Genomic DNA, 25896 nt, shown 5'->3' on the forward strand with positions numbered 1-25896 from the left:
CTCAGAATTCCGGAACCGCTCCAGACTTCGTGCCAAATGTTGCCCGGTGGCTGAGCTGCGGTGCTAAAACGAGCGGCAAGATGCGGAGAACAGCCGCACGGAACCGTGCAGCAGAACATATCGGCTGGCGAATTGCGTTGCCGAACAGATAGGACAGCATAACAAAGGGAGCCAGTGCAAATGGGGATAACCTTAGAGAGAATATCAGAACAAATGAAAGGAAAACTGCATAATGAAACAAAATAACAGGGAAAAAAGCAGTGGAATTTAAAGTAGGAGAAGCAGTAGGGTCATCAGGGTCACATGGGGCCGCAGTAAAAGGGGAGCCTGTACGTCTACACAGTGAGATCTGTATTAGCACAATGCAGAGCTTCTAATTACTTCTAATTACTTCTAATTACCTAATGACTCTCTTTATTATATTTTAATTCCCAATCAACCCCTTTGTCACAGAGTTTCCTCAGAAATGCACGTTAAAAGACAACCCACGCTTTACAAGGCAGAAGCACCCGCTTTCGTTCTTGAAATACAGCTTCTATTTCGTGCCCATAACAGCCCGAGAGTAAATATATATTTAAACGCAGGTGGTAGAATGCCGCAGATTTACAGAGCTCCCCTAAAGGATACCTGATAGATACCTGCTATCACCCAGCCGTGCGCATCTCCAGCAGAGGTCAAAGGTGAATTGGTCTGTTTGTCAGGCAGATCAATGGTGGACCTCAGACCAGGAAACGCAGCGCACTGGGACCGTTTGCCCGGTGAGCCATCAACGCCGGCCAGCACTGTGGGGAAATATCGTTAGCTGTTCCAGATAATCAATACCCCCAGGTCTATTATTCTGCCACGGACATGTATTGACAATAATTGGATGAACTGCCTCAGCGTAGCTAAGGGGAATCGTGTCTAATTCGAGGCTGGCAGCCAGTCTCAGCTGCTTCCTCGCCGTTGGATTCCTAAGTTACCCGAGCGGACGGGAGATACTGAAACCAGGAATATCCATTTGCAGGACGGGCAGTGGCTTCCTGGCATGGCAGCCTGACGCGGGCAGGGCTGCAGATTACAAGGCCGCTGCACGTTCTGAACGACTCCCTGCTCGTCGCGATAGAATCACCACTCCTTGCATTCCGATTGGTTCCGGCAAAGCCGTTGCCCAGGTAACTGTTGAAAGTTCCGCTCCTTCGTCGGCTGGTCACAGGGCTGGTCAAGCAAACCTCTGATCAGGCTTTAATGTTTAATTTAAATGTTTTAAAAACTGATCAGTCCCAAAGGAGGATCACACCATAAATAGATAGTTTAAGATGTACTTTGTTGCCAGGCTATATACATGCAAAGCTTCTGTGTGTAAACTAAATAATTCTTAATTTTGGTATCCTATCTTTAAGCACCTAGACTTTTAGCATTTGTCGTGTCAAGTGAAAATTGACTTGCTGTGGCACTTGATGAGTTGACATAGTACACCGGTTCCGTGCTCATATATAATCGACACGTGTGTACTGCACACACCGGAGAAGATTCCAGAAAGGAGGAGCCCAACACTTCTGCTGCCAGTGACTGATAAATCTTTAATATAAAAATTGTACAAGAATTCTGATACAAATTACAAGAGGTATTTGGACAAAATATGAATAAAATTCCATTTACATCCCAAAACCCTTATGCATTTTATGCAAAACAATAGACAGTTATGATACAGAAAGTACAAGGAAAGTAAAATCAATTAAAAAGGGGCCAATGTCCCCCTCAGTCTACTAATGGAAAGAAAAGACTGTTTAGGTCACATACAGTATTCATGAAGCTACCAATGTCACCATTATAAAATCGAAGTGAAGCAAGCATCCCTGACACTGATGCACTTTGTGGACTAGCCTAGCCAGCGGGAGCGTAGCGTGCATGGGGACGACGCGGTCAAGGGGCGCGGTCACAAACGAGACGCTTACGATGGAATTCAAACGTTAAAAAAAAAAAAAAAAAAAACAGGTATTCACAAACGCGTTCAAGCTTATTTGTTCTCCGTAATAAGAAAGGACTAAAAGCGTAAAACCTTCGACTTTCTTTTTTGGACGGGGAGGGGGGCGTCGCAGGGAGGAATGCATTTCGGAGGCCGAGGCGGGAGAAGCTTCCAGAATGACTGGCCATCATTGGGACACATCCGAATCGGTGGGACTCCATGATAAACAGTTCATTATTAACGGGGGGGGCTTAATTTCGCAGGAAGCCCATTCTGGATGCCAGTTTGATGTATAAAAGGAAATTTTACAGGCCCCGCTGTTTGGTGAAACAAAACACAGACCGACAAATGGTATCAAAGCCCCGCCTCCCTCTAGATTGTTCCGGAATTCGTATATCGTAGTCCTTCTGGTTCCCGGACAGTATCCCGCCACCCCCCGCCCCCCCTCCGCGTGTCCTGCGCTCATCACCCGTGACGTAAGTGGAGGTGACAGGTGGAGGGTATCTGTAATGGGTCACCGCTGTCATCCCACGACGATCGGGCTGACAGCTCCCTCATTAAATATTGAAGCATCACTCGGCCCATACCAGCTCTTAAAAGCTACCTTGCTTCACCTGTGTGCTGGGATGCTTTGTGGGACAGTAATGGCCCCCCCACGCCCCACCCCGTCATGGTTGGGCACCTCTTCGATGAAGTAAATATCTTGTCCTTTTGGAGGGAGTCGTTTGGATTGAAACGCATGACAGCGATCCCTCTCTGAACAGCAGGATCATGTCCGTGCCCCCACCAACCCCAACCCCCCCAGTGGCTTCTGGGGCCAGTCCGACACTTGGCTGTTTCATGTCACAGGCTACTCCTCGGCCGATTAACAGCACCACAGCTGGACCACGCTGTCAGAACCTCTCACACCCAGTCTGGGGAAGAGGGGTATGTAGAAAAAAATCGACCATGTTCTCTGACCGCTGTTTCAAAGTCATGTCATTCGGGTGGCAGAACAAAACCTAAGAGCCATTTTCTCTTCTATAACAGCGTCGATATTTCCAACGGTTCCGCCTTAACAATGTCAAACTGCTCGCCATGGTTCAGAGAGACGTTTCCGTGATTAACGTAAGTGACCCCCCATATCCTGAACCGCTGACCTTTGACTTCACTGTCATCCATCACAATCTTCTTGAGAGTGACCCCTCTCTCTCTCTCCCCCCCCCCCCCCCCGTGGTCAATCCCTTTCCATCATAAGTAGGGTGTGCTAGGTGAAGCCAGTGATGGTTCATGTCCCACCCACTCCTGCACCCCGTCCATCATTAAAGGTTAACAAGTCATCTTGCTGCAATTGGGAGTGGGGGGCGGGACGGTGCGTGGTGGGAAAATGACGAGATTTGTGGCTTCGTCGTCCTGCACTAAACCGCTACTCACCCGTCACTTCCTACACAAAGATGGCGACCAGCTGAACTCAGGTATCAACAAATAGTCTCTGATCCTGTGAGGCATTCTGTGCCAGACAGAAAAGGCCAAAAAGGCCGCGGTGTGTGTATGGCGATAGTGTGCGCCGGGTTGCCGGGGCCAGCGGCCACAGCAGGAAGCAGGGGAGTATGAGCTCACAGCACCGGCCATGTCTTCGGAGAGTGAAATATGGTTGCGACCACAAGGTGGACCAAAGGGGTTACAGCACGAGAGGGTTTTAAAGACGCTCTCCACATCTGACCTGGCCTCTCCTGCTCATTCTCGAGTCCCTACAGAAAAACTAAAGAACAGGAGTCGATAGAACTGGCCGTTTCAGCAAGGACACAATTGCAGGTTCACTCTTAATGGGACATTCAGGTACTCCATTGTCACACCCTCTGCTGTCATGGCCTAATTCAGAATGCATTGTTTTTCCCGTCCTGCACATGGAAACTATATAGCGGCTTAGTCGCCATGAATCACATATGCGACTCTGCAGTATGCAGTGACTCCTGCAGATAACTGATGTCATTCCCGGGAGAAAAGCACAACCTCTGTATGTTGGGTCACCACCTGGGCTGCATGGTGCATTTCCCAGCAAGATTTTTTTTGACTCACAACAAAACAAAATACTGAGATGACGTCTAAACTGCATAGAAAATTAAAGGTAAATACTGTTACGTTTTGCCAGAACCTCTGTTGTAGAATCTATCCTTGCGTGCGAGTGATGGTAGGAGTGACGAAGTTAGTTACCCCTCTACCGACTTTGCGGAAAGGACTCGAGTGAAAAACCCGGCATTTTGGGTCACAGAATTCACTCTCTGGACCATGGGCTGGAGCAACGAAGTTCCTCTTCATGGACAAGAACAGCCCTCTGGAACCTCAAGAACCCTTTAATTACACCCCCGACACACTGAAGCTTCTGTTGCGGTCAAGCAAAGAACAAAACGATGGGCCACAATGGGTCCTTCAAAAGCACTGCTCCAGGCGGGCATGTCAGGGGAGCCCTCTCCTCTCCCCCTTTCAGACGTTTTTGCTCGGAAGAAAAACGATTAAATAAATATTCCTCCATCGTCAACGTTCCCCTCTGGCCAGACACAATTTTTCTTGTACCGTAAGTTTCACATTGGACGTGGATGTATATGCGTCTGGGAATGATTCAGCTTTTGTATAATAGGCGTTCCACTGGGAACGTGTTCCGGGGCGAGGCAGAAAGGACCCGGCGGACAGATCACAGCGAAGGCTTGATACGTAAGTGCGCGGTACTTGTCGGACGCGGCCGGGTGCACGCGGGAGACGCTAATGCTGGCTCGCTTTCCGGGTCACGGCCTAAGTCACTGCGGCTGCTCCTGCCTCCTTGACGCCGTTTCGCTTTACATCGAAATCTCTAACATTCAAGAACCGTATAATAAGGGGGATCACAAACAGTACATGCAGCTGACGGATCGTCTACTAAAACCTCGGAGCTAATTCTCGTCATACCACGTTTACAGTCATACATCCTGAACGGAACACAACATAAAAACAAACATTATAATACTTTTATGTTTTACACTCAGTTCGTTTTGCATTTCTGGACATTACTCTTAACTTAGAGCAGTCTTACTGGATACGTGTTTTCTTAGGCTGGACGTTAAAATCGATATGTTGGCCGAGTATGGATCTTATACCATTATACTGTGGTTCAAAACCAAACACTTGTGCAAAACTGGCACGTTTATATTTATACAAAAGGTACAGCAACCCTACCCCCCCAACCCTGCCCACCCTCAAACCCCCAACCTCTGTTACGGCGGCTGTGGATCGTCCTGGTCAGGACCGCAGATGTTGCCTGTTTCCTTTTGAGAATTCTACACTCCTCCATTGGGAGAGCTGCAAAGTGCAAGACGGAAATTTGTGTGTGGAAGCGGTAAAAGAACAAAACAAAGGAAGGAGCAGGACAGTACGGCCTGAAAGCATGCAGGCAGAATGTTTAACAGGAAGGTAAAAAGAATCTCACTCGCTCTCTCTTTTTTTTTTGTCTTCTGTTTAAGACGTCTAGCAAATCCACTTTCCTCACCCAACCCAAGAGCTGGAAGTACTGCAGCGGCAACATGAAGCAAACAAAAAAAAAAGACCATCAACACAACCGTTTAACATCGAGAGCCTCTTGGGACATTATTTACAGGTGAAGGCGTCATGCTCTGCACGGGGGTGGGGGGTGGGGGGGGCGTTCTTTCAGAAGTTTTCGTTTCACAAATACATCAAGAAGGTACGCTTTTCATTACGATCGTTTCTGCAGGCAACAGTCACGGGAAGAGTCTGAACAGATTCTTTGGAGGTGACCAGGTGGGGGGGGGGGGAGCAGACATGTGGGTCATCTGCACGGAGACTGGTGAGGTCCAGGATGGAGGGGTGGGGGCAGGGGGGGGGGCGCTCCGGAGAATGTTATTCTGCCCTTTGCGGAGGGAAGGCAATGTCAAGGTAGCTGGGAGTGGAGACCCCCCGCCTGAGTCTGTGCGGCCGTGTGACACGCGTGTGTCACGCGTGTGTCCGTGCACACGCTTGAGCGACACATGCGCCGAAAGATCCATCAGCTCTGGAAGGAAAAGACGTGGTAAATACACGCTAAGAGGAAGCTGATGAAGTCGTAGAAAGCGGCAGGGGAAGCAGGACGTATGGTAGTCCAGGCCGAGGAACGAAGAGGGAGAGGGGAGCTGGAGTGGAGGGGTGGGGAGCTAGTCCACGATGGCTGCAAAGGGCACGTTTTTGTGCAGGTTTGGGTTCTGGCTGTGCCGGTTGCGGCTGCGGACTGAGGAGAACATCATATTGCAGCCGGGTACCTTGCACTTGTGCATCTCGCGCAGGTGCACCGTCTTGTAATGCACCCGCAGTGTCCCCTTGTTGCTGTACACCTTGTGACAGATGTTGCACACGATGCCTCCCCCAAAACCAGACCCTGGCATGGACAGTGGCGTCGGTGACGAGGACGACTCGCCCCCTTCACCCGCAGCGGCCCCGCCGGGTCCCTCCCCATCACTGGCGCCCTCCAGTTCATCCAGGAGGATTCCCTCATCACTGCCATCGTCCGACTCCCGCGAGGAGGAGTGCGCGCTCCCGCTGGACTGGACGCTGGAGGCAGTGCTCAGGTCCAGCACCGCGTAGTCGTCAGACGCCCCCCTGCAGAAGCCGTTGCCGTGGGAATACTCAGCTCCTGCCGGCGAGCCGGGCTCGTCGCGGCCAAATCCCCGCGGTCCTCCACCCGCCCCCATGGTCTCCAAACTCAGGTGGTGGCTTCCGTAGATCTTAGCCAGGAATTCGGAACGCAGGTCCCGTGGTAGAGGCGCGTGGGGGTCCAGGACCATGTCATCCAGCTCTTTGGTCAGAAGTTTCCGGTGCAGGTTGATGTTTGAACTGTGCCTAGCCAAAAAAAAAAACAAACATGAATTGACAGGTTACCACCAGCGTCCCGAACCACAAGCTTGGCCACATGTCATACTGATGGTGTGGCTTTTGCCACCACCGGTTAACCTAAAATGTGATTCCAGATAAAGATGCATGGGGTTCATGGCTTACAGGTGAAGAATGACTAAAGGACGCAGACAGAGAAACGTGGGGAAAGCGTGATACAAACCAGTTCTGTCTGTCTGCGGTAGACAGCATTCCGCGTCCATAAAATGAGTTTCACAGTTTGTGCCTGCTGATTTTTCAGCGCGGTGGAGCAGTTGATACCTCGGGCTTGAGTGAGCTGCCTCCACACGATCACACAGGACCCGAGTCTCTCGCTTTTGTCAGAGGTCTGCCGGGGCAAGTATTTACGGACACGCTGCTTGAATAATATGCGAAGTTACAATGATATGGTGTCTCCTTCAGCTCCATGGCAGTTTACAGAAGCATAGAGGATGTGTGTGGTGTGTGTTCACTCTCTGGGAGTGTTTGGAGGAGTGCGGGAGTGCTCGTGCAGCCTCGATCATCGTCGTCACAGCCTGTCTGCGCTTAGACCGCGTTTTCCTGTGGGAACGTTCTCCTCTTCGTCCAGCCACTCCCTCAGGTATGGCCACCCTAATGCCAGTTTGAGCGATACCCTGAAACTCCCCTCCCCGATGGCCTTCACGAGACTCGACGAGGCTGACACCCTGCCTGTCGTGTCGACTCCTGTCAACAGGTTGCCCCCCCCCACGCAAATCCGATTCCCTCCAACTCGATGACACACGCCAATGTATGGGGCATGAGTTTATCAACTGATTTAGCCGCTAACAGGATAATCAACAGCAGCTGTGGACTGCGCTCGACCCGCCTCCTACGGTCTCATCCTCTGCGATGGGCTCACTCTCATAGAGATGTAAGCCCCCACCCCCTCTGTTCAGACCTCAAAGCTCCATCCAGATACACCGGGCTCCCGTCAAGAATACTACAAGAATCATGCACAAACAAAGCACATGAACGGATGCTGAAGCTGGATATATCATTCCCACAGGGACTCTTCAACTTTGAAGAGGGGAGGGGGGATAACCTACAACCAATCCCCAGCCCCTCTATATTGAAAACTAGCACTGACACTAGGTCCTGGGACGGTGTCGATCATACAAAAGGCTATAGAGTGTACGGTAAACGACAGGGCGGAACAAATGCCAATGCGTGAAATCGACGATGAGCACAAAATCAACTTCATCCATCGAAAATGGGTTCTTTCCAGGCCAGGTTATGGACTAGAAGTAGAATGAAACAAAACAAAAAAACAACATGGCTTCAAACATCCAGTGCTTTCATGTGGGGGGGGGAGGCGGTCCATGCAAGAGTTCTGTGAGACTTAAATGTTGTCTTTGATAAATGGATTTCACAATATACAGTGAGGCTTACCAGCAGTGCCATGGCTGACGCAGTCAAAAGGATCCCTTTAATTATTTACCTCCCTATCCGACATTCTCCTGCAAGAGGTAGAAATACATTTGTTGAAGGGACCTTATCTGTGAATCATGTAAACAGGGGTGGGGGGTGGTGTGTCCAAGCAGTTAGCCAATCGCGGCGCACGGACCGGCACGTTAAATGGGCGTCGCATGTGCGCAGAGCCGACAGACACCCGGAGCCAGTTGCGAGGAGGAAACCTTTCGTGCTCCTGCGCTTGAGCTCGGGTTGCATTCAGAGGAAAGGGAGTGGAGTTCCCTCTGGAAACGATCATGGAGCTTGGCATGACCATCACGTGACATCTCTCCTCTAGCATGTCACAATGAGCCTGGTAATGTGCGTCATTCAGCGGCGATTCAAGGGTTTGTTACAGTAGGGGGCAAAAGAGGGGCCAAAACTCATTCAGAGGTTATGTTTTGAGTGACAGGGGAGGGGACACTGCGGGGGCCACTCAGCTTTGAGTTGGGGCCTGTGCCCCCGTGGTCCCGCCCCAACATATTCCCCTGGCATTGTTATTCTGTAAAATATGAGTAATTACCAGAAGGGTTGACTGGAACTCAAGTTGATGTAGATGTAATGTGCCGAAAGCGACGCTGACTGATTAATAACCAAGACCTCGCGTAATCCAGCTGAAAATATATAATGAACTCCCCAATCGAAGACCTTGGCATTGCAGTGGGTAGCGAGTAACGCTCAAATGAGTCAGACCTGCAAGAGTACATCCTTCTCTCACATAACATCAGAAGAAATGTTACAGCAAAGGATACCAGGTAGGGTGGGGGGAGGGGGGTAGAAAAATATGTTTACTGAATCTCCCCAGGATAAAAAAATAAACCTAATCATTTTTGTGGTGGGTTGCTTATCAAATAACAGGTGATGGGAATATTTTAAGGCATATCTGCAGGAGAGATCACAGAGGCCCCTCCCTCTTGCCAGTGTGGGTGTGCCCTGTCACTGTCACTGGAGAAGGGTTAGGGTTAATCTTAGGGCTATGTTTAGGGTTAAGGCTAATCTGGAATAACCAGCACAGTGTCCGGAGCTCAAACGGTTACTGCAGTTTCACTGGCTCTCTTATTTTCCTCACGTCCACAGGCAGGTAGGAGACGACCCTGCCTTCCCCTTCCTAAGCCCCCCCACCCCCAACACCTCCATCCTCGAAACCAATACCCCCCCCCGAGGCCAGTAATACAGCAGACGAAGCAGACTGACAGTCTCATCTCATCTAAAGTGGAGGGAGATCCCTGGGGAGGCCATCTTTGCTGCCTAATGGTTGGGCCCCACCCTCGTTAATCATCTTTAGGTTTCCCCGTGTGTCGATAGGCCTGTCACTCCCACAGACCCGGAGGCTGTAAATGAACAGCGATGAGCTGCCTTGTGCTGGAAGGGGCTAAACAGGCAGCCGTTCTTATTCTGCTATTTGTTTTTTATTTGCCATGTTTTTTTTATTTGCCTCAGCTTTACCGAAGAAGGGGGGGGGGGGGGGCAGGACACACTCATTCATCGCCCTTCATCCTATATTTACAGCGATGTGTGAGGGAGCTTTTCACACTTTGGCAGTCTCTGGACCCCCACCCTGACTGCAAGAATTTATGTGACTCTTACACAGGGAGAGAAGCACCCAAAACAATCCGAATTATATTCCGCTGATGCAAAATTAAATGGGGTTTTGTGACACATCGGAGATCCATTGACTCCTGTGCCCACTGAGACAGGTCACCATATTAAACCTGAACATCGACCCCAAGAAGCACAAGAAAAATTCAATAAGGATTTTATGAGCAACCTGTCCTGCTGATGATGTCACCCCAAAAAAATTATGCTGTTCATACCGCCATTTGGTCACAGGAAAAAATGTCTGTGACCTCACCATATGAAGCCACCATGGAGCCCAGCCTATGAACTTGCTACCTTTATCCTATTAACTGTTTTTACTGTGGTCAAGAGGAGTACTGTACAAGAAAAGGTCCAGGGGAGTAGGAGGCTGTTGTACTCCTGTTTGGCCTGATGCATGCCCCTTGAACTGACGCAGTGTGGAAAAAGACAAAGGAGGTTTCACAGTGGCGAGACTGCTAGGGGAAAGCGGGACGGGGTTTGGGGGGATTGGTGGGAGGGGCGCCAAGAGGTTGAGTACATACAGGAGCAGCAACAGCTCCAGCAAACGAGAAACAGAGAGACCCAGGCATTGTCTTCAGGAATATGATTAAGGGCATAATAACGGCCGTGATTACTGCTGTGTGCGCCTTTCCGGCTGTTAATCATGCTGCCACGTCACAGCTATGCTCTGTCTCTGTGGATATGCGGCCGTCTGCGAGCTGCCCAGGGGGGAAAAAAAGACAGCTCGATGCATGTGAATCAAAGGTGTCCGAGATGCCCTAACGGGGAGGGGGGGGGGCGTCCTATCAGAACGCCTCCAATTTTGTAATTTCCTGTTCGGGGAGGTGGTGCCCCAATGGTGAAAAAGTGTGAAAAGGACACCGCATGTAACAGGACCGGTAGGACTGTGTTACGCATTTATGTCGGTGTAATAATACCTCAGGGCCAGACCCCCCCCCCCCCCCCCAATTTGAATAATTTGCATGCACTGCTTACCGTTTATAACCAATTAAAAAATTTTTTATGTAGTTATCTCTCGAGATACGAGTCTTTGACTTACGACTGTTCCATGCACGCAATGATATTATTATTTAATACCTGCTACCAAGTTTCTGCGAGGTCGGTTTTCTTCACTATCGCGGACTGAGGGCTCAGCGTTGGGGGGGGGGTTCTGAAAGTTTGCACCGGAGGTCGCACCTGGTCTGGGTGTGACCCCGCCACCCACTCCTGTCACTTTCTCCGCACCCTGATGGTTCTCGTGTACAACCTCATGTTCTCATCACAGTTTACCTACCACTTAATAATCGTTCCTGTTGAAATTAATGATAATTATATCTCCAACATATGAGATTTCACCATCCAGAATTTCCCAATACATGTTTCCCAAAGCTTCTAAGTACTGTATTGTTAAAAAATTAAACAGCAAGATTCTCCTGGCTTTGTTAAGTAAATAGACAATTTAATTCTGTATTAATGACATTAACATGAGGAAGGTTCTTTAAGAAATAATGTGAGAAAATACAATGTGAATGCTGCAGAAGGTCTCTAATGGCTGGAATTGGGATTTTAAATACAATATTGCACTATGTTGCTTGCTGAGGCTTCTGCTGTTTGTTAGAGAATGAACACTGTGTTTTGTGCTGTGTGTGTGGCTCAGTAGTTAAGGTACACCATACTGGGAATTAGGTAAGGGACACGCTGGAACAGTTTAGTTATTTGGGGTTCTGGGTATGGTTCTGCCTTGGCTCGGCACACTGTGAATTCCACAGGCTCGCCATTCCCGGTGTTTGTTTTAATAGCTTGGGAATCCACAGGGGCGACAGTTCTGTAAATCCTCCCAGATGCCCCTAGGAATTTGTCCGTGGCCCAGCGTGGGAACAAAAAAGGACACCTCGGGGCGATTGGGGCATATCCCAAATCCCCCCCTGATCGCCAGCTTCCCCCTTCTTGGCGAGCGAACCCGAACGGCTGCGTATCGAATCGCTTCGGTCCTCCTGAGGAATTTACAAGCTCACATTGCGTGTTATAGAGTCAGTCTGTCACACACTCTTTGTCCAAGAGAAAACTGGGAATGATGTGAGAACGAAGGGAGTGGAACTGCTCAGCCCGGTCCACGAGCGATAGAAACATGTTCAAGATCAGCCACATACAGTAACCGATATAACCTTTTATCGTAATCTGGGCCACATTGTAGTGTTTTTAAATAGTGAGGGGAAAAGACAACAATGCAGGTCACAGTCCTCAGAGACCCATTTGTCAAGTGCTATACTCCTCTATTAGCCCTTCTCCCCAAACGGACGTTTGCGAATGTCATATATCCATTCCCCGTTGAAGCTGAGTGTTTCTGGAACGCCATTATCAGCTAAATAAACAAATGCTAATATAGCCAGGGATCACTAATGTCAAGGCGGTCCAATAAAAAAGACTGACGACTAAATTATATCATTAGGAATTAGGCAATATTGACGGGGGGGGGGGGGTTTCTCCTTTGAGCGAATTTAATGAGGACAGGTCATCTTGTATCTGTCTCGCCCATTCGCTGACGCTACCGAGATGCTTCTCGTCATTCGCAACAATGACCCCCCGAATGCCACCATTCTGTTCTTCATTCCAAGTTTTTGTTCCTCATTCCAAGGTACTGTTCTTCATTCCAAGATGCTCTTCTTCATCCCGCGATTCCATTCTTCATTCTAAGAGTCTTTTCTCCATTCTATCATTTCCGTTAAACACTTTGGGGAAACCAAACCAAAACTGGCGACACAGAAAATATAAAAGATACTATTCCATTGCTCTGTGTTTCCTCACCATGTTTGTACAGTGTTCTACAAATAATTCTGCATGACCTGGTTGCTCTAAACACTATTTTACATCCCTACGCTCTTGTCAAACCTCGCAAATCCAACGGAGGTTAATAAGGATTTCTGTCACCTGCCGTCTGTTAGAGCAGCTGGCTTCAGTGAGGAAGATAATTGCACCTTCCTCCGTGAAACATTAGTAAATTCACAACAAGTTCTGTTAAGCCAGTCCCCTCTGAAAGCATCGGAGGTGTCACTGGGCCTTTGTATCGTGAACAAATCTGCAGAAACAGATGCCATTGAACAAAGTGCAAACAGAAAGGCCAGCGGACAGCAGTGCCTGAGTGCGCTCCATGTACACATGCAGACGCGCAAACGCGCGGCAGAACTCGCTCTTTATCTTAGCATAACTGTCGCTTGTCAGCAGCACCATATGAGTTGTTATCCTTCTTGTCTGTTTCCCCCAGAGACGGGAATCACTGAGATTCCTCATGAATGGAAGCGAGTCAGACTCGACTTTGCCAGCCGCCCTGGGAGTCCCCAGCCTGGGCGACGTGACAAAACGAGACAGGGCATTATGGGTAGACAGACATATTATTCTGTCCCGCATTCTTTGAAGTATCCTGGACTGATTCCATCTGCGTGGAGCGTAAGAGGACTGGGATATTTCAACGAAAGACTCTGTGTCAGTTTCTGAGCGACTGTTTATATCAGCATATGTGTGAGAGACACTTTTGATTGATTAATGATCTCAGTGTTGCCAGAATCTATTTGCTCATAAGAGGAATCCTGCGATTCCCTGGATTTTGGAAAGCTGTTTGGTAAGAGATTGGGTGCCTGCATTCCAGCCCACCCCCCCCCCAAAAAAAATGTCCTAAACTTTGGCTAATTACCAGTGGGCTGCTCAGCACCTTGTTAACTCGCCTTTAACTCATTAAATATGCAGTGGTTTGACAGATCACCTGCATGTGGCAGGTAAGCGCAGACACTTAAACGCATTGCATTATCACGTGTGGGAAGTACATAGATGTCAGCTAACCCGCCCCACCCTGAAAAACACTACGGCTGATATCACCTTCTGCACATATTAGTCACTTAAAACACACGAAATTTGTGGAAATTTAATTAACGACCTGTGAATTCCCATCGTCTTCATGCTATCTGAGTGATATCTGAAGTTTTAGTAGGTGTGGGGCCGTCTGAAGCCTGTGAGGCAGATATTATTTCCTGAATACTATATGTCGTTGTTCGTATTTAACTTATCTGTAGCAAAATGCAAATAAAACTTCAACAAATAGTAATCAAGTTATAAGCTCAAATTTCACAGCTGTATCTTCTGGTTGAAGTCTCAGAGTATCAGTAGCTATAGTTTAATACTTGTGCTCACATATAGAATGTCTTCTGAAAAACTTAAGGATGAAAGCTGCCGAAAATCCCAGGTACACAATGGCAATTTTTACCGACGGTTGCACGGTGATTTTAACTTCCTGCTACACTTGTAACATATAACACCCCTGCAAACAGACATATTTCTGGACATCAGGACGACTGCGTGGATGTGCTATGGGTGACACTTCGGTGTGTAGGAAGATGAGCAAAACGGATATCGCTGTAAGGCAACTGACGTGCCCATAGCTACTCAGCACACAGAATCATCCTTGGATTTATAAGTGAAATTTGGGGAGCCTTCCTTTAAGTAACTCTAAATAACATTCCATTAAGCCTCTAAAGAACAAGGGTATGTTTCCGAAAAACATAGTTGCTAACAACATTAGCAACTTACATAGCTGGAATCATGCAACTGATTGGTTCCAACTATGTAAGTTGCTAATGTTGTTAGCAACTATGCTTTTGGCAAACAGAGCCCAGATCGTTTTTTCTGGTTATAGAAATTTGATGCCGGATGAGAACTAAAACGGAGGTGCTCCATGTTTCGGTGTTCCGGTGCATCTCGGAGTACCAGGACTCACCTGTCTCGGCTCCGGCGCGAGGGGAATGCGGCGTTGCAGCCTGCCACGGTGCACACGTGCATCTCTTTCAGGTGCACGTTCTTGTAGTGCAGCTTCACGCTGTAGGAGCTCTTGAAGGTCTTCTTGCAGACGTAACAGATCTTAGGGTCGGGGCTGGAGCACAGGTCCCCGTCAGGGGAGTGCGAGGGGAATTTGGGTGGGCTGGAGCCATAGCCCATGGAGGAGACGAAGCTTTCATGCAGGGCAGCCATGCTAGCTGCAGCGGCTGCAGTGGCCATCCCAGCGCTACCATTATAAAGTCCGTATTGGCTCATGCAAAACATCTCGTAAGTGGGGTCGCTCAGTTCCTCCTTGATCTTGATGACTGGCTGGTGCGGTGAGGGTGAAGAAAGGCTGTTATCATCCATGTCCTTCCTCATACGATCATCCTCATCCTCTTCCATCTCCTTCTCCCGGTCGAGGCTGCTCATATGCCGCTGCTCCTCAGCCTCCATCAACTCGTCCCGGTAGCATGTCTTGGACTCAGAGGTCTCTGACTCATTATCGAAGTCCCTCTCGTGATCCTGGTCCTCGGATGTGTAGCTGTCCATACACCGGAGCTCGTTGCCCATGCCCCTTCTGCGGTACTCATCCTGCTCCTGCCTCAGAGTGCTTCGGACAGCCATGCCGGGGCTCATCTCATCATGGGATGGCGACTGGTGACAGCTGTCCCCATTGTGGTGGTCGCCATTACCGTTGTTATTGTTATTATAGTTACCGTTGATGTTATTGTGGATATGCAGGTGCCGCGGGGGGGAGCCGTCATCATCGTCATCGTCCTTGTCGTCATACTCGTCAGCAACTGCGATCACCTCCTTCTCGATTTTCACAGGCATGCTGGATTTACGGGGCTTCTTCTTGGGCATGTGGTCAATGGTAGGGTCTTGGAGGCCCGAATTAGATAGACTATGACTGATGTGTCCTAAGTCGGAGCCCAGGGCACTGTGGGAATTTGCGGCTGAAACTTGTTCCTGTTGCTCCATCAGAGAGGTGCTGTTTGTGGAGGTGGGCAGTATGGGGCTGGTGGGAAGACTGCTCACCAAGTCAGCCGGTGACAACAGCTTCCGGTAGAAGGGTGGCACGGGCTGTACTGGCTGTACCGGCTTCAAGGATGGGAAAACCAGCGAGCTCTGCAGCATAGGGTCCAAAGGTGGGGTGCCAAAGCCCAGTGGCGGTCTCCCAGGATTGGTCAGGGTGAAGCCACTCTTCGTACTGGAAATCACAGGTGTGGCGGAGCCTGTGGAGCGGATGAGGTCCTTGTCTCGGTTGTTCCTCAGCATGGGCATGTGCAGCCGGGGGTTGGGGTTGGCGCTGTGCCGGTTGCGGCTGCGCAGGGAACTGAAGACCATGTTGCAACCCTCGATGGTGCAGCGGTGCTTGATCTTCAGGTGCACGGCATTGTAGTGGATCTTTAGCGTGCCTTTGTCGTAGAAGGTCTTGCCGCAGGAAGTGCAGCAGACGCGACCCTTGCGGGAGGTGGAGCCCATGCGCCGCATGCGGTGCATCTTGGAGGAGAAGGAGGAATGGGTGACGGTCTTAGGTGGCTCACTCTTGGAGAAAGGGTGGTGAGAGGGGTGGTCCTCCAGGGGGCTGGGCAGCCGCTGTTGCTGAGCTTGCTGGGCCGGCTGGATTTGCGCTGGCTGGGGTGGCTGGGGCTGCTGTGCAATTGGGGCAGGAGGTGCGGGGGAGGTGCTGTTCGGCTCAGCCTTGGGCTCCACCATGCCGATAACACTGCACGAACCACCACGACTCGGGCTTGGGGCACCGCGGAACGGAGAAAGCGAGACTTCTGACTCTGTGCTCTCCAGAGGCTCACCCTGAGTGACTAGACCAGGCTCCCGCAGTCGAAGGCCCGGCGGCTCCAGCGCTAATCCATCGGGGGGCAGGCCGAGCATGGGGGCAGAGACGGGGTTGATGTACTGGAATGGGAGCAGGAAGGCTAGGCTGTTGGGAATGTTCTCAAAGTGGTGGATGCTGGAGGCTGGGCTGCTGCTCTCCAGGTGTGTCAGAAGGCTGGGGCTGCGGGTGCGGTTGTTGCTCTCAATGAACGTCCTGATGCCTGAATCGGTCTTGGACGAGGGCACCGTGACCGCCTGACCCTCCTTCTCCTGGATGGCCATGAGCTCGACGATGGACTTGGTCTCCCCGAAGCGCAGGAACTGCTGCAGGGTGATGATCTCCTCTTCCCGGGACATGATGGTCCAGCGATCCAACACCTTGCCTGCAGCATCCTGGAGGCCATGTCAAGTAACGAGAGAAGACAAACACAAAAACTTATTGATTTCGCATAATCACCCGAGGTGGGTTGAGCTACGGCTACTTGTTCCCTCATGGAATCCCGAGTTCCTTCCGCAAACCTTCTTGACTTCCAGTAGGCCTCTGCACAGGATCTCCGCCTGCCACCCACCCCCGACATCCCCTCTCCCCATTTTCCTCCTCTCCACCTTTAATCAGCCACACAGATGCTGCAATTAGGCTCACAGCTAGAGAGACGGGGGGGGGTTTAATAACGTCGAGAGCAAACAAATGGGGACCGCTGGGGCCGCGCCATTAACGGGTCCCCCCCCCCCACCCTCGAATGCCACCGTTTCCGCGACGACGCTCCTGTTTGCCGCGAGGCTGCCTCAGATGTGAACTCGCGCCGAGACTCCCTGTGTAAATACAGCTAGTGCTGCTCTGTTTACTGCCACCGACACCAGCTGGAAAACTGCAGGAAATGATCATAAAACAGTGTGAATAAGACACTCGTTCGGCATTACACCCAGCTCCGGATATATTTTTTGTAATTCTGCATTTTAAAAAAAAATAAAAACCCGCCCAGTAAGGGTGTCTGCTGCCTTGTGTTCTGAGCCCCCTGGGATAAGCGCCAGGCTCGCCGCGACCCTGAACTGGATGAGCAGGGATGGGAGATGGATGGATGGAAAAGTAAAAGGAATCAGCTTTAAGGAGGAAGCCAGTTTGAGGAGGTGCTGGACAGAGGGACCCCTGAACTCAACCTTACCGAGAATCACAGGTTATACATCTCCCATGAAATGAAATAGTAAAAATCCCATATTTTACTAAGGGACTGTGGTGATGAAAAGTGTGTGTATTCATATGGGCAGTATATACATTATTAAATTAAGCAATTTCGAGTCATAAATCTCAATGAAGTGTACTGTAAAGCGACCCGGCCGCCTGACTCCAGAGTTCTGGACCGGGGGCCCATAAAGCGTGGGAAACTATATCCCCCACCCCTCTCAAAGCACGGATCTGCTGGGCTCGGAGAAACAAGTGTCACTTCCAAGGAGCTCCTCTTCTCGGCTGGCGCTCTGGAGACTGTTATTATCCGCGAAGGTTTTCGCAAGCTCGGAACCGCCAAGCTCCGAGACACCGCTAGCGATTCTGGGACGGGAATCTTGGCAGGGCCTGGACTTTGGCTCCGCGGCCTGATTTTTCACTTTGATGCACGAGATACTTGACCCAAGGGCGTCTGCTTTCAACTCTTGACTCGCTGGCGTCGCCCAGAGAGGAGAGAGCGCCCCCCCCACCCCCCCCCCCCGGGCCGTGTTTTGTTCACGGCTGGAACGGCAAGTGGGCAAGGGACTCGTGAACCGATTCTGAGAACAATCATCCGGGAAAATGATAAAATGAAATGACAATGGTGTGGAAAAAAGAAGTGTTGGTTTTCCTTATGCTGTCACCACCTGCGATGGCACCAGAGTCAATGACAGGCGACGCAGTCCAGGGGAGTGTCCACACAGCCCAGTAACACGGGGTGGAGAAAGCACCACTACGACACACCCAGCCCCATGGAAAACTGTGGTGTCCATTGCTGAGTTCATGAATGCCCTCTTATGAAGAAGGGGGCTGCGAGGTGAGGGTGTTCTTGATTATTCAGGATAACGACGATGTACCGCGCATACTGACAAGACCGACAAAGCGAAGCGAATGAAGACGAATGTTTTCAAAGACAGAAATTAGGGGGCTTCACTGTATAGCCCCTCCCACCCCCAAAAAGTGAAAGTAAATTCTTTAAAGGCGCCTCACGGAGGGCCACAGGAGTATTATCTATAAAATATACATTAAAAAACATTTTACTCTTTCATTTTGTGAGTGAGTGTCAGTCTAGCCTGAAGGTAAGACTTTAAATTCTAGGCTGTATGCTATTATTCTGCACTATGCGGTGATTTGGGTATTTGAATTTCCACTTAATTTCAGGGAAAAAGCAGGAATGATGTTTGAAGGCAAATTATTTAAGGGAAAATAAAATACATACAAATAAATTCAGACCAAGCTTTAAAAGGCATTTTTTTTGTGAAATGTTCTTTGAAAAATAGTATTTTTTTCAGACCTTGGTTCAAATTTGGTTTAAGTATAAATAGATATTTTCCCAATTTCATTACATTTTACAGAAAAGACTCCTCGTTAGGGATAACCAGAGCATGTCACGATATGTTACGATATTTAACCTTGCTCTTTATTTGTATGTTTTTTTTTTCTTGTTGAAATAAATATTTCATGTATGTCACGTGACCTTCTTTGAAATGCCAGTATGTGCCTCACGCACGCAAAGAAACACCAGTGGAGGTTTCTGGTCTCAAGCTGGGGTTACGTGCAACAAAATATTCGATTGGAGGGCAAAGCAAAGATCACCGATCTGTCTGTTAAAGACAAGCAACGGTGAGGCAGAGGAACCAGCCATCAGCACATCAGTCACGGGGCTGTAAACACGTGCTGGGATCCACTACATGTATGTTTAAAACGGTCCCTCGTATAATACACGTGTTGAATATGATAAAGGGATAAAGGGAATGTTTAAGGTAAGAAAATAAATGAAAACAATCAGTGAGTCATCACTTTCAGTGTTTGCATATTGACCTTTTATACCAGTTGGGGGGGGGGGGTGTCAGTCTTTAAATTTACAAATAAATATGCTCAGGTAGAGTCTTGTCCTTGTGTGGGCCTGCAGACTGTAGGAGCAGGGAGTGAAAGTCATCTGAATGGCAATGATTAGTGTTGGGGGGGGGTGCATTCCTCAACATGAGTTCCCTTGCTCATGGGAGGTTCCGGAATGCTCCGGGGTGATCCGGTACGCTCCAGGACATGGCTTCTGGGCTTAGCCGCAATAATACGCCGTTTACAGCAGCACGATGGTGATGGCACACCGCAGAGTATCGCATTACCAACACGCACATCAAAGTATTTCAGATAAAAGGCGCCAGGAAAAAGGTGGGAGGCGTGAATTAAGCAGTACGGGATTTTGGACTAATCCCCGTTTGCAAGGCAGGAAGGATCCGCCAGCGCTTACGGCCGAGGAGCAACTCGGTCGGTGAATACGAATATGCGTACGCTCATCCGCGGGCGATCGCCCCGGGGTCACACGGCACATCTGTGGTGCCCTCTTTCCTGGCTCCGCCTCCCCCCATGGCCACGCCTCCCTACCCACATTAGCCACAGTCGCTGGGAGAGCAACAAACGTGCCATTAGAAGCACTTTTACAAGAGCACACAAATCCCCCAATTAGCCTAATGCGGCTCTCTCTGCACTTTCCAGCTCCCCCCCAGCCACCCACACCTCATTAATACAGCCCCCCCCCCCATGCTATGAAAGATTACCTTGTCATTACACATCCCCCAGTCCTTTAAACAATATGGCTAAACCACTGTTTGCAGGGTTAATGACAATTATCCGGTAATTACAGTATAAGTCAGGTAGCTGGCTTTATCTTGCTGGTCCGCCCCTATCACTGCGCACCGTCACCACCCCCGTTGGCTAAATCGCGCCTCCCCCCCTCCCCGCCACAGTGGCCAATGCATAGCCGATCCCGCTCTGTAAATCACCTCTGATGAGATGGGATTCTGCTGCCTTGTCATCGCTTGGGCCTTTAGAAATGGATCCCGTTTCCCAAAGAATGCGCTCATTCCCCGGCACAATTAGCCACCGCGCTGTTTTGGACACGCTACACCGATCTCTGTAGCCATTGTTATCTAATCGCACTCGTTTTGGGAATCGCACAGCGTTCCCAGTTGAGCTCTTGAAAGGTCTGCCAGTTAAGCGACTATACTCATAATAAGAGTACTGATCGTCATTATTACTCGACACGCTGACTTCCTGAGCTTCTCTCTCTATAATACTTGTGAAATACTGCAGTATACCCTTTGTCATGATCATTGGAAAGAGTGTTGTAAACCTTTTAATGCATCCATCCATCTTGCATACCACTTATTCAGTACCGGGTCATAATGAGCCTGGAACCTATCCCAGAATGCATTGAGCACAAGGCAGGGAAACACCCCGGATGGAATGCCGGTCCATCACAGGCCATAAGCCTTTTTACAGTTTGCTAATATGTACTAAATGATGACTAATGTGACATTTAGCTCTGCAGTCCACAGGAGACTGAGAAATAATACCGGTTCCTTAATGGCGGGTCCCTGTACTGTGTTTCAGCGCCCACATCTACATCCTGTCCAAAGCCTGAGCGAGAGTCCCTCTGGTAGAAAACAATAGGTGTGAAAAGCAGGGGCAGAGAACTTAATGCTTTTAATGTGACGGCCCGCTGTGACTCCGTGGGAGCAGAGAAGACGACGTCTGGGTTAAGTGTCACGCTGTAATGGAGCACATGGATTCCATGTCTCTGCCGAAGTGTGAATTCCTACCGCAGCTGGGAACCGACACGGCGGATTTTTCATTTAGCCCCTAAATTTTGCGGACGTCGCGATTTTTCTGGTAGAAAACTCCAGTGAAGCGTACACTCGGCCTCCTTCGGCCGGCACACTGACCGCTCGCGCCAGTCCTGGCGCCTTCTGTGGTTTTATTTAAAAATTCGCTAAGTGGCTGCTGGCCGATTGGCCAATGGGAGCGAGAGCTGAGATTTACGGCACTGCGTAAATCGCTCTCTGGCTCCCGGTTGCTCTACGCAGGTGCGTGACTTGCTTTTGACTCAAAGCTTCATCTCTTTACCTTCCTTTAGAAATGGATCTCCAGGCTTTTTTTTTACCCCACCCCTACACCCCCACCTTCAAACCATACTTCAAAGCAGTAGCGGCGCCACTCAGAAGCCCTGCCGGGGTCCAGATGGGAAAATACGTGGGAGCGTTTCCCTGCTATTTTCCTTGCCGCATGTCCATGTGGCATTCCTGCTTGGAAACCTCAGGGATCCCTGTTTCACATGGTCCCACGACCACAACTACGGTCTTTATCTGCATGTGACGCTCCTACGACCTGCACGTGTCACCCACAGTCCTCCACCATCCTGGCTTAAAATAAAGAATATTCTGGAGCCTCTTAACATTGATTCTTCTGAAGCACCTCCTGGAAGCACCACGCCATCTAGATGTGCACCTTACCCTGCTCCTTATATCACCGCGGGCCCACATTTCTGGGCTCAAAGTAGACTTCCCCAGGTCACCGCCTGCTCTCTTTGTGCTGAAAAGTATCTGATCAGAATAGTGGAAGAAGTAGGTTTGAAGCTGTGATTACTAACCACAGCCATTGTCATCCAACAGAAGAATGAGTGGATCAGGAGAAGGAGAAAGCAGCTAATGTGCAGCTGTCCTGTAACTTCAGTTTGACATGTCGGACGCTTGGTCCTCGGGGATCCCTGCGAGCCTGAAGAGAGCGGCTGGCGTTTGGCAGCTGGGGGGGCGCGCTGACCTGAAGTTCTTGTTGACCATTTGCTTACAATTTTCCGTTTTGCTCTGTTCTTTCTTATTCTTAACAGCGAATGCCCTGTTTCAAGTCTCAATTTAGAGAGAAATGCCAGAGAAATTTTTTACATTATAAGAACATGGGAAAAGCACATCTCCGAAAGATAGCATTCCCCAAGGACCAAACTCAATGCCAATAGCAAAGACACACACCTCTCCTTAGTCAATCTGGACAAAGAACCGATTCATCATTCATCGGACCAAGCTTATGTGACCTTTCCTACTTAGCACCGCCTCTTTCTACTTAGCACTGCCTCATTCTACTTAGCGCCATCCCCTTTCTACTTAGCACCGCCTCTTTCTACTTAGCACTGCCTCATTCTACTTAGCGCCACCCCCTTTCTACTTAGCACCCCCCTTTCTACTTCGCGCCGCCCCCTTTGTACTTAGCACCGCCCCTTTCTACTTAGCGCCACCCATTTTCTACTTAGCACCACCCCCTTTCTACTTAGCACCGCCTCTTTCTACTTAGCACTGCCTCATTCTACTTAGCACCGCCTCTTTCTACTTAGCACCGCCCCTTTCTACGTAGTGCCGCCCCCTTTCTACTTAGCACCACCCTCTTTCTACTTAGCACCGCCCCTTTCTACTTAGCGCCGCCCCCTTTCTACTTAGCGCCACCCATTTTCTACTTAGCACCACCCCCTTTCTACTTAGCGAGGCCCCTTCCTACTGGAGGATGACGACATCGTCCTGAAACAGTCGAACGTTTCATCAAACGTACAAGCGGAAAGCAGATGTAGGGGTTGTAACCAGGGAGGAGGAGGGGACACTCTGGTGAAGCATTTCCCATCAGCCTCCTCGGTCAAGCAAAACATTCTCCCGGCCTCCACCGTAACGCCATTCCTGAAATCGCATTCATATTATTTATTAATGAAATAAGAAGCGTATCATAAATGCTGTCGCCCCTGCAAAATACATTACCTCAAAACAACCCATTAAAAAACACTCCTATTCCCACCGCGCCTCTATGATGATTGCAGTCATATTCTAAAATTGTGTCTAATGTTTTAGAAACACTGCCCCCACCTCACCCCCCCCACGACTCATCCCTCCACCCACACACACACACATAAACACAGCCAAACCCACGCACATACATCCTACGCCCGGCGAAAAATTTATGCTTGAATACAGGGTCTTAATTCCAGAGTTAAACATCTAGCACAGCACCGCTAACACGCTTTACTGTGGGGTTAGCAGCCTGGTTCTGGCATTGCTCCCAGATCAGAATGCACTTTTATTGTTTGGCTAAAGACACTCAATCCCACTATGAATATTATAAACAAAGTATTGGGGACTATATATACTGTGCAGGCATTCATGGGTTTATGCAGGTTTACGCTAATTGGCAAACAATGCCTGATGCGTCAACGCGCACATGAGTAGGTGAGTGAGTTAGGAACACAAAGCTCTGGAGTTTTCAGAGATACATTCGCGCAGCGGCTCTGTCTGCATTACTGCAGCGCATGCAGCTAAAGGAAGACAAGCTAATGGACTCTTAATGTGATTAGACTCGTTATTGACGTGCTGTCAGGAAGACGCAGGGCCATTAGCTCCGGCCGCCGGTCGCTCCCATCCCAGACACTCCATCTCATACACAGCCACGGTCCCTGTTCCGGTCCACCAGGCGCGCCGTGCCCATCGGCATGCTGGGTAATCGGTACCTGTCGCGGCACCTGGTTCCCCCAGGTCGAATGGGCCACGTGGTGGGTCAGACGCTTCCAGATCACGGAAAATGGGACTGTGAGGTCTGGGATTGCTGCCATCGCAATCGTCAGCGCGCTGGAAATTCCCCAGCCCAGCAGTGTAACCGTAAATCTTACCGTCATTTGGGTACTAAGCTGGTGATGCTTCTAAAGTATCTGCTACCAAAACTGGACTCGCAGTAAAAATAAAGTGGCAGGGTACGACCACTCGGGCAAACACTTAACTGGGTAAAGCCTGGGAATGATGGAGACCCGCGCAGACCGAAGGGCGACTTGCACAACTTATACTTCCCGGATGAGGAATTTGTCCATTTCCAGGATGGAGATCTGAGGGCTAAGCAGGCGACATGAGGCAAAAGCTTGATAGGGGTGGATTTCGTTTCAGGCAGCAATCACCTGGTATCCTGTTTCAGCCTGGAAAAGTGCTTACGGAAACTCCAATTAGGCCACCCCGGCATATTGGGCTGCCCGAAGCGGCCTGTAACTTTGCACGTGTGTGGGCCCGCTCGTCTTAAAAAGCCTGGGTGGCACTGAGGGGGCGGGCTGATTTACACAGCTTGTCCCGCTGCCCGGTTACACCCTCCCTGCCCCCCACCCCAGTGGGAAGGACAGCTGGTGCTGGGAAAATTGACCTGTGGTTGCAGCTTGGGCTAGGGGGGGTGAAAGGGAATGCTCCATTTAGCTAGTGCCCCTTCCTGCCCCTCCCATCTTAAAATGGCACTTTTTACGTGCCTGGTTGAGGGCGGGAGGATGGACACACCTGGCTCTTAAACCAGGGTCTATCTACCGGATCTTACTTTTAAACTTCGCTGCTTTGTTAAACCCACTGCCATTGCCCACCGGCCTCCTTACTTTATAAGAGCGTCTGAGGAAAAAGCCCACAGACTACCGTACTTTGATGGGGGATGCTGTTATTTTTTCCCTAGGTTTTCCAGGAAGAGTCACATGACTCTGAACAACTTAATTGTTTGGTTTATTATCGGGAGTTGGGCCCGATTCCTGTAGGACGTGACGAATGGGATGCCGACTCCCAGAAAGTCATGATGTACTTCCTTTGATAAATGTCAACTCCGTGACTCCTCAGAAAATGACCCGGGGACCAGCAAACCACAGCCCCCCCCGGCCACCTGGACCTCTCAGCCATCCACGACCTGAGACAGAGACACCCATGCCCCTGGAAATCTGGTAGTACGGTGGGGAATCGATCTTGGGAGGAGGGGGGGATGGGGGGTGGCAGTTCCTGTCAGCGAGAGAAGTGTACCTACAAGGTAAACAGCCATCGCAAAAACTCGATAGACAAGCAGACACTGGGCGCTGGGGCCGGTTCTGACCGTCCCAGGCGGACCTGCTAACCAGATTCCTGAAATGAGACGCCACATCGGCCCTGCTGCCGGGCCTGGGGATCCGAGGCCCGGTCCAGCTTTGCCAGCAAATTACAAACCAGGAGAAGCGACAGATGCAATAAGTATAGATTACTTAATGTCCAGATCTTTCTCCTGCGGCCCTTGTGAGCAAGGATAGCAGAAAGCTGAAGCATGTGACTGAGATTGGCTGGGGGGGGGGGGGGCCTCAAGGGCCCCGGGAAAGTGCTGGAGATGAACTATTATGCAATTCATTCTCCAACTTTTCTCACTGCCGTAAAAGGGATATTATCATCTTTGAAACGATTGCCACTGGAAGTAGGAAAGCCTGATTTGTTTTCTGCTATTGATTGGCCTGTAGGGTGGCGGTTGGAGGGTGGTCATGGATGGCGGGGGGGAGGGGTTAAAGGTCGAGACACTTACCTCGGCCAAGAGACTGGAGCAGGGCCGGGGGAGGGGATTGATT

General features: G+C 49.9%; 1 protein-coding gene across 7 annotated transcripts in view; it reads right to left on the reverse strand.

The window, feature by feature from the left end:
- Positions 1 to 1542: 1542 nt before the first annotated feature.
- The window catches only part of bnc2 (basonuclin 2), a 115571-nt gene continuing 91217 nt past the window's right edge, over positions 1543 to 25896 (reverse strand). For 4 of the 7 annotated variants that reach the window (XM_048999896.1, XM_048999893.1, XM_048999897.1 and 1 more), the window contains 2 exons: positions 14631 to 16900; positions 1543 to 6787 (listed from right to left, as the gene is read on the reverse strand). In XM_048999896.1, coding sequence (XP_048855853.1) covers positions 6106 to 6787; positions 14631 to 16900 — 2952 coding nt within the window. In that variant the 3' untranslated portion in view covers positions 1543 to 6105. The other 3 variants (XM_048999898.1, XM_048999899.1, XM_048999894.1) reach the window with 3 other exon arrangements.

This window comes from Brienomyrus brachyistius, unplaced genomic scaffold, assembly GCF_023856365.1.
Source record: "Brienomyrus brachyistius isolate T26 unplaced genomic scaffold, BBRACH_0.4 scaffold47, whole genome shotgun sequence".
Taxonomy (NCBI): domain Eukaryota; kingdom Metazoa; phylum Chordata; class Actinopteri; order Osteoglossiformes; family Mormyridae; genus Brienomyrus; species Brienomyrus brachyistius.